At 42.1% G+C, this 12,622-nt stretch overlaps 1 protein-coding gene across 13 annotated transcripts in view; it reads right to left on the bottom strand.

The window, feature by feature from the left end:
* Positions 1 to 12,622, bottom strand: part of LOC105686378 (venom dipeptidyl peptidase 4) — a 160,033-nt gene that overhangs the window by 26,976 nt on the left and 120,435 nt on the right. For all 13 annotated transcript variants that reach the window (XM_048652154.1, XM_048652143.1, XM_048652145.1 and 10 more), the window contains 2 exons: positions 10,206 to 10,258; positions 5,623 to 5,813 (listed from right to left, as the gene is read on the bottom strand). In XM_048652154.1, coding sequence (XP_048508111.1) covers positions 5,623 to 5,813; positions 10,206 to 10,258 — 244 coding nt within the window. The remainder of the gene's footprint in view (positions 1 to 5,622; positions 5,814 to 10,205; positions 10,259 to 12,622) is intronic.

Genomic DNA, 12,622 nt, shown 5'->3' with positions numbered 1-12,622 from the left:
AATGAAAGAGAGGGGAAAAAGACGAGGGGGAAAAAAAAAAAACAGGTAAAAATTATGATAATAATAAAAGGGTGACGACGAAGGAGAGGGCGTCGGCTACGAGGGCTATTAAAAGTGACTGCAATAATATAATGTTGAAAGTGGAATGCGTCGAGTCGTTTAACGTTTACCATCACGTCCGCGACTCGCTGGCGATGAAAAAAAGAAGGGAAAAAACGAAATCCTTCAATTTGACGAAAACTTGGAATTTCCTTCTTTTTTTTTCGCTCCTCCTACGTCCGAATGGCAAAAACACTTCGTTTATCGTCAAAATTCCGAAGCGTCGGAGTGGTAGTTATAAATTTGGATGTCGGACGGGAACGTTCCTCGGGATTATCACGGAGAGCCGGTGATATAGATCCGCAATTCTGATCTGCAGAGCGGCGTAACCGCCGCCCGCCTACCCCTTACGTCGCGTCAAGACGTCACACCGCCTGACAACCATCAACCTTACGCTAATTCCCATCCCATCCGAGATTAGACTACAGGCGTTTCTCTTCGTCTCGATTTATACCCCGTGTCGCGATAACCGGGGAATTTCATACACCCCGATCACCGGGTACGCGGTGTGTTTCTCTGCGCGTCAAACCGAGGAGTAATCAGCGAGGAAAATGAGAGAATGTGAAATCGATGAAGAACGGAGTTCGAATTTCGTCGCGGCTCGTGTGCTCGGTATCCTTTTTTCGTCTCTCTTCCGGACGGAGATTCGTTTTCGTTATTTTCATTTTTTTTTTTTCTTCGGCCGGATCTTTTCCGGATCAGCGGAATGGATTCGGAAAATTGTTATTCTCCTTTTTCCCTCTCCGGCCAGCGGAGTGGGTTAGGACCGATTGATTTCAACAACCACCCCGTAGACGGTGTCAGCTGGCCTTTGGCCTAGCGACAGGTCTCGGGATTTGAACGTCAACAGCTGACGGTGAGGATCTCCCAGAATCTGAAGGGGGTTCCACGGCTGTACAACATCCCTTAGGTTTATATCGTCGTTGTCTACCTTATACACCGTCGTAGGAACTTTGCCCTAATCAACCGACGCAACACCCATTCCCGTAGTTCTCTCTATCCTCCCCGTGCACCTTATGGCGGGATTATAGGGATTTCATTAAACGTCACGCTGCTGCACCCTCGGGCTATATTTTGGACAATCTTGTATCCCCCCCACCCCCACCCCCCACACCATTCCTTTCCGAATCGTCCTTCGGGGGATTTAAGCTGCACGCCGCGCTACGGGATAGCCAAGATTTTGAAAATTTATGTCTTCGAAGGATTCGCCATCGCTCTCTCATTTTCGTTTCTTTCTTTCTTGTTTTTTTTTTTTGCAAATAATTGTTCGTCCATTTTCGGGTCGGGAGGTTTTCCTAAATATTTGCAAGCGAAGACGACGGTCGGAGGAGGAGGTGATGCATTGCGGGTTTAGAGTGGCGGAGATATATAGGATTTGGTTAGGTGCAGGTGGAAGGATACGCGCGTGTAAGGTTCTACGTACCCACGTACGTACGGATATAAATGGATTCGCGTTCTCCGCGAGTCGTCGATGTGCGCGTAATCCAACGTCTCTCATATTCCCGTGTGTGCGTGCGTGCGCGTTTGCGTGTGTCGGTTCGCTACTTCGGAACGGTGCTCCTCTCTCGGTGCTCGTCCTCGTCCTCGTCCTCGTCCTCGTCCTCGTCCTCGTCGTCGTCGTCGACGACGTCGGCAATTCGATAACTCCGAAAATTTGGAATTTCGCCAGCGGAACGTGACGGACGCGAATTCCCGTTAGGTAAATCTTCATTATCGGTGTTCGGAACTAAACCGAACGAGGAAATGGAAGAAGATGAGAAGCGGGAAGAAGCGGGAGAGCCAGCGAACCGGGAAGAAGAAAAGCGTTGATTGAATTTCGTAAGTGGTGTCCCCTTATACGCTGAGAATTAGACTTTCTTATACGGGGAGACCAATTTGATCTTTCCCTACCGCCGATCCGAACTTCTATTCAGAGGAACCGGATCCCGTAATAGTATCAACTGAACCGGAAATTCCAACTCCCAACTTCTCGGTAGACGTTTACGCGGAAACGAACCACCCCGCTCGTCTCCGATAAACAAGATATCGGCGTTAACGTTCCGCGGAATAACCGAAAATCGGAAAAGCTATCTCGTTAATTTTTACCAACGTTTTTCATTCTCATTTCGAAACATTTTCAATACCTCCGGATCGGGCGGTGCCCCCGTAACGCCGTTCGGTAATTCGCATGTTTTATACATTCGAACTTTGAGGGGAGAGGGAATACTTGGCCAGAAAATACTTTTGAAAGGATTGCGTGTCCCTGGGGGTGGTGGTATGCGAATGCAGCAGCGGCATCGGCCAACGGTTATGGCAAGTAAAAGGAGAGAAGGAAGAGGGCGACAAAATTCCTGAAGGGAGTTCCATTAGCGGCAAGGATTTACCAAGAGGATTCTTTTAAATCCGGTCGGCTCTATTAACGTCACACTTTCCGATAAAGCGAACTTTTACTCCGCGGCAACTCCTATTGGCCAAAGATCATCCCCGGGATTATAACCTCCGCGATCTCGTATACCTATAACTCGGAGAAATGAGGAGAAATTAAAAAAAAAAATTGACGAATCAAAACGATCGAACATCCAAAGTAATATGCAACGCGCTGAGGGAAGATATTCTCCGAACACTTGTACAATTTCTACTCACTGGTTTCTTCCTTTTTTCTCATTCTATTTCTATTTTTTTTTTTTTTATTTATCCTTTCTCATCGTACGTACGTGATCGTTATTATTTTCTGCTCGACGAATGGTAATTTTTTTTTTTTTTTTTTTTAATACAAAATTCCGCACATGGTATACGAGGTATATACGTATGTATGTGTATATATATATATATTTACCCTATACGTCGTGCAAAGCTCGTCACTTGTGTACGAAATGAAAATTTCCATTTACTCAATTTAAAGGAGTTTGCCCCGACTTTTTGTTTCGTCTTTCAGTTTTCTCTTCTCTGTTTTTTCTTTCTTTTTTTTTTTTTTCTCATTCGTTTTTTCGATTTTTCACTCCTCCATTCAAACACCCGCACACAACGTGGGTAAAAATGGGCGAACTTCATTGTATCGTGACGCGTTGGAAAATTTCCCTCGCATTTTCTTTTGTTCTAAAATTCTTATTTTTTCCCTCTCCAGCGTATTAACGATGCGATGGAACGACACCGCGCACAACACACCGTACATGATATATGTGCGAGAGGAGTTGGTAACGAAAAGGAATTGAAAAAAAAAAAAAACATACGGAAAACGCATTCAATACCGGTAGACAAAAGAGAACTGCATGTAAAATTGGTGCGGAAGTTGTAGATACAGCTGAGTAGGCGACCTTTTCCTGCTGCACCAGTAGTTTCTCGTGTTATTGTGATAAAATATACATGTATGTATGTATGTATGTACGTATCTCCCGCGACATAGACGTACGTACGTGCGCGAATGAGTTCGGTATCTATATTTGAAAAAAAACCTTTGAAAAATGAGGCGAACAAAAATTAGGAAAAAAAAAATCATCTGAAACGTGTACTACGTTGGTTGTACGCTCGAAATTTTTTTTTTTTACCCATAATGAAAGACGTCGAAAATCTATTGGAAATTGAGAGGTGTATCGATATTTCAGCTTCACGTGATATGTAGTAGTAGCAGTGGGACTAGAATTTGTACATGGTTTTGCACAGGTACCGGAGTTCGTCGTTTTTTGGTACGACGTAATTAATAGTGCAACGTCGACTTTTCTTTATCGGTTTAATAAATTTTATTCGGGAAGCGAAATACTATCTCGTACAGAGAAGTTGGGATGGTTATCGGGATGAATCGATGTGAGGGGGAACGAGGAGGGTGAAAAGATCGCACGTTCGACGGTAATGAACAGGTGTTTTTCCCATTTTCTACGCTGTGCATCGTATAATATATTATTGTTATTAGAATTTCTAGTTTCTTACCGAAACAATTATTTAGCTAGAAACGTAATTTACGGAGCTTGCAGCACCTGTGACGTGACTCGATTCATCGTATTAATTAAAACGGGAAACCCGTTAAATCTAATAAAAGGAAAACCTTGGACCTGCAGCAAAACTCCCTCAATTTCCTTGACTAAGAAAATAATCCAACAATTCAATTCAACTTATTTCCGTATATAATTATCCGTTACAAGAACCAGGTGATGAATGGAGGAAAAAAACGAAAACGATCAATTTCGTCTATACGTTTTCGAACAAAACCAGAGATAGAAAGCGAGGGAGGAAAAAAAGGAGAAAAAACCACACGCTACATTACAGCTGATGTGTAACGAAAGGAAATATACTGCAGCGTGGACCTTTTTCTAATTATCTTTTTCTTTTTCTATTTTTTTTTCCATTCTCTTTTTATTCTCGTTCCATCTTCAATTAGGTAAATAAAAAAGAAATTCTCCTTCATTATTCTAGTTTTATTAGCAGAAACAGAAGCAGAAGCAGCAAAGAAGGTAGCAGTAACGGTAGCAAATTGTTCCGTGATAATATTCTTAACCGGTCGTCTGTCAGGGTTGTATTAATTAACCGTTTTTCGTCTCCTTTATTTCTCTTTTTTTTTTCCCCTATTTTTTGCTTTTTCTTTTTAAAGGGATCCTTTGCGAAAATAGAATACGAAGAGTAGCTGACAATGAGCCATGCGCATATACTTCTATATACCATATCTGTATATATGCACATACATATGCACAGACATATATGTATAGATATAAATATATGCCATTCTGCGGCGCTGACACGAGCGATATGAGAATCCATGCATAATAAAATTTCTGCAGCAGCATGGTGGTGCAGGATATATAATATATATGTATATACATATATAGTTAAATATATCTGCAACGCGTTTTTCTATTTCGTTTTTCTCTAGCCGTGGATTTCTTTTATTTGAATTTTTCTTTTTTTTCCATTACTTCTTATTCTTTTTTCCAGATATCACGGGTTACGGAATCTATTTTTTCTCGACTCGTCGTTCCGTTTCTTGATATTTTTTTTTTTTTTTTTTTGGTTCCTTCCGCTTTTACGTATTATATAAAAATTGAAAAAGAAATCCAAATAACTTTATCTCACGTTCGCAACGAATGAGGATAAAGTTCGTACACGCGCACGTGTAGGTATATGTGCACGTATATAAGATGTATAGCTGGTTGATATAATTTCATGAATTCGTAATATTTAATCCTCACCGTAAACCCTACACAACCCGTACGCAGATAAACCTATAGGTATAGAGATGTACGCGAAGCAGATGTATCATATTCGGAAAACTTGCAGCGCGAAATCGTCCGGATTCCGTAGGAAAACTCGAAATATTGCTCGGGCCAACGAGGAGGGACGTAAAGCTAGATTGACTAACCGGCTGCCGTTGCTTCTTCTTCTGCTTCTGACGTCGTCGTGCGGCGATATACATATACATATATACGAAATATATATATATATATATATATACACCGACCGCACAACCCCCCAAAAGGCAACTGCGGTGCGAAAAATATTCGCAAGGTACATCGAATGGAAAAATGGTCGGCTGAGGTGGATCGCGAGAAAACTCACCCTCGTAAACCCAGTCGGGTACTCCGTTGTAAACGCTTCCGAATTTACCGTCTGTCGTAATTTCGTAAACAGTATCATTCTCAGCTTCCGGTCTGTAGAAGATATTGTTCTGCGAGACGTAGACCAGACCGTTTCCCTTCGGTGACCACGTAACCAGTTGCATCATCGGCGCCGTGAGCCTCGTTTCCATTCTGAAAGTGGAGAAGAAAAAAGAGAACGTGATAAGAACGAAAAGAGAAAGATCGGATAACGTCGCAAGAAGTTGACAAAATTTCGAACAGATTCGGAAAAGATACAGAATTTCACGAGGTCGGTGTACATGAGGATATTAATTTCTCGATGTTTCGTTCTTTCTTTTATCAGTTACCTCGTGTACCGATACCCGTACGAATGCCTAGGACACGAACGACCCTTCGGACGTGATTTTTTTTCTTCTTTTACATCGGACATCGTCGGCGCGTAGATTTAAAGGACGTGCCAATATAAACGGTATCATATCACGAGGTATTTTTCGGAGGCTTACGGAATTTCTAAAATTTGTCGTTCGCGACGTATATATATATATATATATATACGATACACACATATCCGTTGTACCTGTACGTATATACATATGTATAAGGGAAGAGTTATTTGATAGCGGTGCGTGTGGATGGGTTGGATCGTATAACCCATATAATGTGAGCTTATACGAGAGTTCCTTATTGTCCGAGGGGATGGATGAAAAAAATAATAAATGGAATAAAAAATGAAAAAAAAAACGTAGAGAATAAAAAATTGATCCGAAAAAAGATAAAACCCAATATCGAAGGTCGTGTACGCCGTTGTTGCAGTTTCGTGGTCAGGGGGGGGGGGGGGGGTTTACATTCTGTTGGAAAATTTCGGGTTTTATAACAATTCATATAAAAGATATGCCGCGCGAAATTCAAAGGAAAAGTTGGTGTAAAAAGGAAGAAAAAAAAAAAAAAGGAAAAGTTCCATTTTATATACCGGCGTACCGCTACCCGGTGTATACGTATGGATATAGGTATATAGCACAGGGAATCCCGGAGGAAACATTTCGAAAGGACCTTAAATAAAGCCACTGACTCTCAATCTCTTACCCCTCGCCACATTCCATCGCAAGTTGCCCTTTTTTTTTTTGTTATCTGAAATTTTTTTAATTTTGTTCTTCGCTCTTTTTCTCTCTAGTTTTCTATTCGGCTCTTTTCTTACATTTCTATATCCGCATTTTCTGTATACTTCGGGTCTTTATTTCGAGGCGAATGACGTGTATATATCTTAACAATCTCAAATAAGGGTAAAGAAAACTTTGAATTTACTATATCTTCCTTTCTTTTTTTCTTCGAAACTTCCATTCAACTCTGTACACTCGCACTGTAATAAAAATTATTAATATCATTGTGATACGAGAATGGAAAATCGTCTGAAAAGTATCGACGATTTTAACAAGCCGACAAGGATCGCGAAGAATTATTATTATCGTAACGATCATCGTATATAACTTATTAACGAGCCTTTACATTCAAATCTACAGCATGTACACTCGCTCTTAAAAAAAATTCAAGTTTTTCTCTCGAACTCATCTGCGATGCGATGAAAAGTAAGATGACGAACAGATGAAATATAAATTTCGGTCCTCATTGCGTACGGTATCGCTTTTCATTTCCGATCTATGGGCGCGAAAGAAGCATTTTTTCGATCCTTCATTTTCCCAGCACTTTTTACAGCGTTCAAAAAAAAATCTAAGAATTTTTGTTCTCCGGTGGAAAAAGTAAAAAAAAAAAACGAAAATTGAAAGACTCTGAGAGATTGGCAAGCTCGCGAGTTGCGGATAAAAACAATGGAGTTTCGAAAAATTCTGGAAAATACATACGACGACGCGGTTTTTTGACATATTTTTTTATTTTGGTTTTGTTTTTTGCAAAAATTTTTCAGGGCTATGAAGGAAGACTGGCGAAAAATAACGCGACGTAAGCCACTCGAAAACTACAGTCGATACGCGTTTCGTACATCAGTTTTTCTACGTTTATTCGTCGTCGAAAAAAACATCGTTTCTGTGTACGTAAAGCGGTTTTTTTTTTTCACAACTTTTACCGCGGGGCGCGCGTGCCATTTTGGAAAAAAACTTCGAAAGCCAGTTTAATGCGGGGGAAAAAAGAAGAAGGGAACGGGTAAGAACGGGATGGAAGGATGAAGAACAAAATTCCCAATCTCCGTTGTTTGATCGGGATCCGGATGAGAGAGAGGGAGAGAGAGAGGAAAAAAGGACACGACGCGCGAAAGGGAGCGTCGTCGACTCTCATTGTCAGTCGATATTTCTTGCGTTTCGGCTCAGAATCAGTTGCACCGATTTTCGTCGGTTCGTTAGCGATATTCGTCTTCACTTTGGTTTTGTATCGTCAAACCGCACTGCGGGTTACGCGACGCAAAATCTGTCTCATCATTTCTATACCGCGTAAATGTATGTACAATATAATGCGAATCGCCGGCTATTAGATCAGGCGTTCAGTTTCAATGGGGATGATAATAATAATCGCCGGTACGATCGTTAAGGGGGTGTTTTCAGAGGTGGCGATCTTCAGCCGGCTGTTTTATGTACAAATATTATACGTACAAACTCTGCTCGGCAAAGACGACGCGCTCTACACGCAGAGATGTATAAAGAAGCGTTGCAGAAGCATCGCGCGATCCATTGTGTACCACCGCGAAGCGTATTATAAAGCAGAGAAGCAGCAGCATTGTGCGATTTTCGCGATATAACGTGCACACAGGTTACGTACATATACATATACATACATACATACATATATTTGTGTGTATCTCTGTGTATCGCGCACGAAACTATGTATATACCGGTACGCAACCACAAAGGGCGCTCGGAAACCTTGGATATCGTTCTGGAGCACCGCGGCAATTTCTTACGGTAACGAAAGATAAATGGATTTGGAGAAACGAGAGCTTTCGAAACAAACGACGCGACAACTATAATACGTCCGCATTCACGTTATTGTATAATATAATATGGGCACTACGCCCTCCGTAGCCAAGGATGGATGAGGAGAGGATCTTGGAGAGAAACGAATAGACCGTCTCGCCGGGTCCATGAGCATCGGACGAGCCCGCGGTTAATTCGCGATGCAGATGAAAACGGAAGGAGAAATGCGGGGAAAAAAAAAAGGAGAAAGGGAAGGGGGTTGAGCCGAACCGAATCGGTAGTAAATTTTCTGCGCAACGATCCGAGAGAATAGGGTATAAACTGAGATGAGGAGAGAAAGCGAAAGTGCGAAGTGGGGGAAAAAAAAAAAAATAAATGTACGTGTGTATATTTATGTAAAAAATTTTCGCTCAAATAGGAGGGGAAAAAAGATCGCTCGGTTATATCGTTTTGGTCTGGTTATTATTTTTGTCACTTCTTTTTCCATGTTTGTTTTTTCTTTCTTTCTTTCTTTCTTCTTCTTCTCCTTGTTATCCCAATGGCTAATTTTCCTCTCACGTAGGCGGCGCGCGTAAGACGGGGAGAGGAAGAGAGAGAGAGAGAGAGAAGGAGAAAAATGAAGCTAGCAGTCTCAAGGGGTTTGTCAAAATAAAAGAAGAAAAATCTCCGCAAAGAACGGGGGGCGGGAAGTGTAACATCGGCCAAGAGAATGATTTTTGACGTTTCGTATAAACGTATAACGTATTTTATACAACGTCTTTTTTTTCTGTCTTCCGTTTCTTCTCTTTCGCACCCTATGGCATTTTCGGGAACGTTCCGTTATTTTATTTTCCTCTCTTTTTTTCTTTTTTTTTTTGTTTCTCTTTTTCGCTCTTCTCAATTTCAAAGTTTTCACTTTTCCGGTTGCCTCGCGGTGGCGGATAGCTATACCTCTCGTACACCGATCCAATTCGTGATCATGATTATGATTATTTCTCTTCCTCCCCCCCCCCCCCCAATCCCCACCCCCCATAACGAGCGACAAATATGCGAGCAAAGCTAAAATTCGTCGCGGTTGCAGGTGGCGGAGGTGGAGGTAGCAGAGGACGGGGGTGGGCGGTGGATGGTGTACGGTATCAAAACTCTTGGACGACTTTAATCGTACCGAGGCAAGCTCACTTAAATGCTAAGTTGGCGTATAAATCTACGGATGAAACTCGCGCTGTGCTGCTTCTGCTTCTATACTTTTGCTACGGCTTCAGCTTCTGCTTCGGATTAAATTCCGGTAGAGCCGGCGGGGGTAGCGGGCGCGCCAGCGTTGGCGCAGCCAGTTTCTAATTTGTACGCAGCCGCTATTGCTGCCCCAAGATTAAAATGCAAATCTAAATCTTACTCTGAAAATAAGTCTGAAATATTGTTACGTTGTGACCGCACACCGTCGCCGTCACCGTCGCCGTCGCCACTCGCCATCGCCACTCGCCATCGCCACTCGCCATTCGCCGGAACCGTCGACGTCAACCCCCAACCTCATTTTCACACCCCCGTCCCACCCATCCGAAAACTCTTAGACAGCAAAATTGTCGACGCAAAGTTACGCGACTGAAAGTGTGTTTAAGAGAAAGACCTTAAAAATTAGAACGTCGCCGTAGCTTATCAGCATACTCACAGTGTGTCCAAATTCACGATCGTGTACTGCGCCAGATACGTGTGACGATACAACTGCAACAGAAAATAATTACGTTCGATTAGAATTGACGAACGACAGCCACGTGTCGTAAATCTTAGGCGTGTAATCCTACGATATTTACCCTCATCGCCGTCGGAGTTTTAACAAAACTTTTATCAAAAGTAAAGCGAACGATATTCGATGTTTGTATGACGCGTAACGTAGGTACACACGGGGAGAGAAGAAGAGAGAGATCTTTTTTCATTCGCGTACACAACTATCGAAGGTAAATGTCGAGCGCACCGCAAGTTTTCAATTTCACATCGAAAGAATTAAACGACATCACGGTGGATGGGGGCGATTATTGTTGTTATTAGTATCATTATTATTATCGTTATTTTCATGCTCTTCGTTGTAGAAGGAGTTCTCGTCGATGCTGAGGAATAAGCGCTTCGCGAGTAGGTCGATAAATTCGTTTCTACGGTTTTCCTTCTGTACACATAAGTTATATATACGTACGTACATAGTACATGGGGTATGTACCGCGTGCTATAGTCACATTATATATATATATATACATATATATACGTAGGTATATATATGTGTACGTCGTACCTGACGTAATAACTCGGTGGCAAGCTAAAATTAATCACGTCTTCTAATTGCAAATACTTGTTTGCTTTGTTCGACGGGGATGTCAAATTTCTCCGTCAAAAAGGAGAGGAGGTGTTCTCCGTTGCAGTGTGAAATCCATACCCAACACCGTGAGGCGAAAGTTTCGAAGTTATTATGAAAATGAGCGGTACAGGTGTACCGGTTTTATAAATAATTATCGTTATCGCGATATGATTGGCAAGATGCGAAAAAATCGAATATTTTCGAAAAACCTCGCGTAGATTTTTCCATTTATCTTCACATTTGTATGTATACATATATATTAGATACATACAGAGCGGACAACGTGAAATTGCGCACCCCATTTGCACATGCGCGATCGTCGGCATTTGTTTCGCAGAATGTCCAACAACACTCCGCTTTCAGATTTAGCTGTCAAATACAAGAACCTAACCTGAACTTTTCGATGAGTGTATTTCTGTCGACATTTAATTAATCTCTCATTCAATTGATCAATTTTATTTGATGCTATGCCACCCTACTTATCTGTGTCTGGTTTTGTGTCGCATTATTCACCTGACACAACATACCTCAGTCATATTTAAACACGGCGATCTCAGCTGTATTGGTGATCGACAATTTGACAGCTACAGCTGAAATCTGAGGCTGTTGGTACAACACGCTAGCAGATGATAAATTCGTCTGTCGTTTTGATTCACGCTTGCGCACAAAATCTGGGTGCGCAATTTCACGTTGTCCGCTCTGTATATGTTTCGTACACGTCGATTCGTATCAACTATATGTACAATGTTTCTCCGTGGAGATCGTAGGCAGCGTTGTACGGGTACGCGGTTCAATAATAAATCAAACTTCATTTCGGTTTGATGTGCATATTTTTGGCGTGTCCCGATCGTTGTGCGCTTTGCAGTCAGAATTCCCCGTTCCGTATACAGCCGATAGATACAGGCGATATATATGTATGTATATCCCTCGGAGCGTCGACGATATATCCGACGGAATCATTGGGCGATTTAAATTTACGTTTTCGATCCCGTTGTTCCCGATTGCCCCGGAATGAAATCTCGGTTCATCGTTTCGTATAAATAACGCGATATCACCGACTCCCCGGCGACCCCGTCATCGTCCGCCCTCCATCCGTCCGTCCATCCCCCCCCCCCGACCCCTTCCGAGTACCGTTCCACCTCCGTTTGTTCCCTTGGATTCGGAAGGGAATATTTTTCTTCATTTCCACATTACTCGTTACGTTACGATTTTTTCGTTTGAATTTTAACCCGGGAGTGTAAAGCAGACCGAAAACGAACGATAATCCGATACAATATCATACGGAAAGATTCGAGGGCTGAGGCCTGAAATTAATTATTACTAGAAGAACGGAGGGGTGAACAAAAAGAAAAAAACGAACGAGGGTGAGTCTGAAGTGTAATTAAAGGCGCGTGGTAATTAATCTCGATGGAAGAGAGTGGAGAGAGAGAGATGGGAATCGTTGAATGAAAATATTCTTCGACAAAATGAAGCGTTAGGGGCGGTAAATGTGAACGCACGGAGGTCAATAACGCGAGTGGGCGCGCGTTGGACTGAAGTAGGTGAAACGAGCGATGGGTCGTTTTTGGGAAAATTTATTCTTTGGAAAGGAAAAAATAAATAAATAGACGAGAGCGCAGAAATACGTATGATAAAAACAAGCCGGGTTTGGCCGTTTCATTAACGCAGGTGGAAAAATAATTTCAAACATTCCGGCTGCGGATTGAAAAGAATCGTACCGGGTGGGTGGTAGGTGGAAA

Source organism: Athalia rosae, chromosome 3 (genome assembly GCF_917208135.1).
Source record: "Athalia rosae chromosome 3, iyAthRosa1.1, whole genome shotgun sequence".
NCBI classification, from domain to species: domain Eukaryota; kingdom Metazoa; phylum Arthropoda; class Insecta; order Hymenoptera; family Athaliidae; genus Athalia; species Athalia rosae.
The sequence above is the reverse complement of the archived record's forward strand: the minus strand, read 5'-3'. Positions and strand labels throughout refer to the sequence as shown.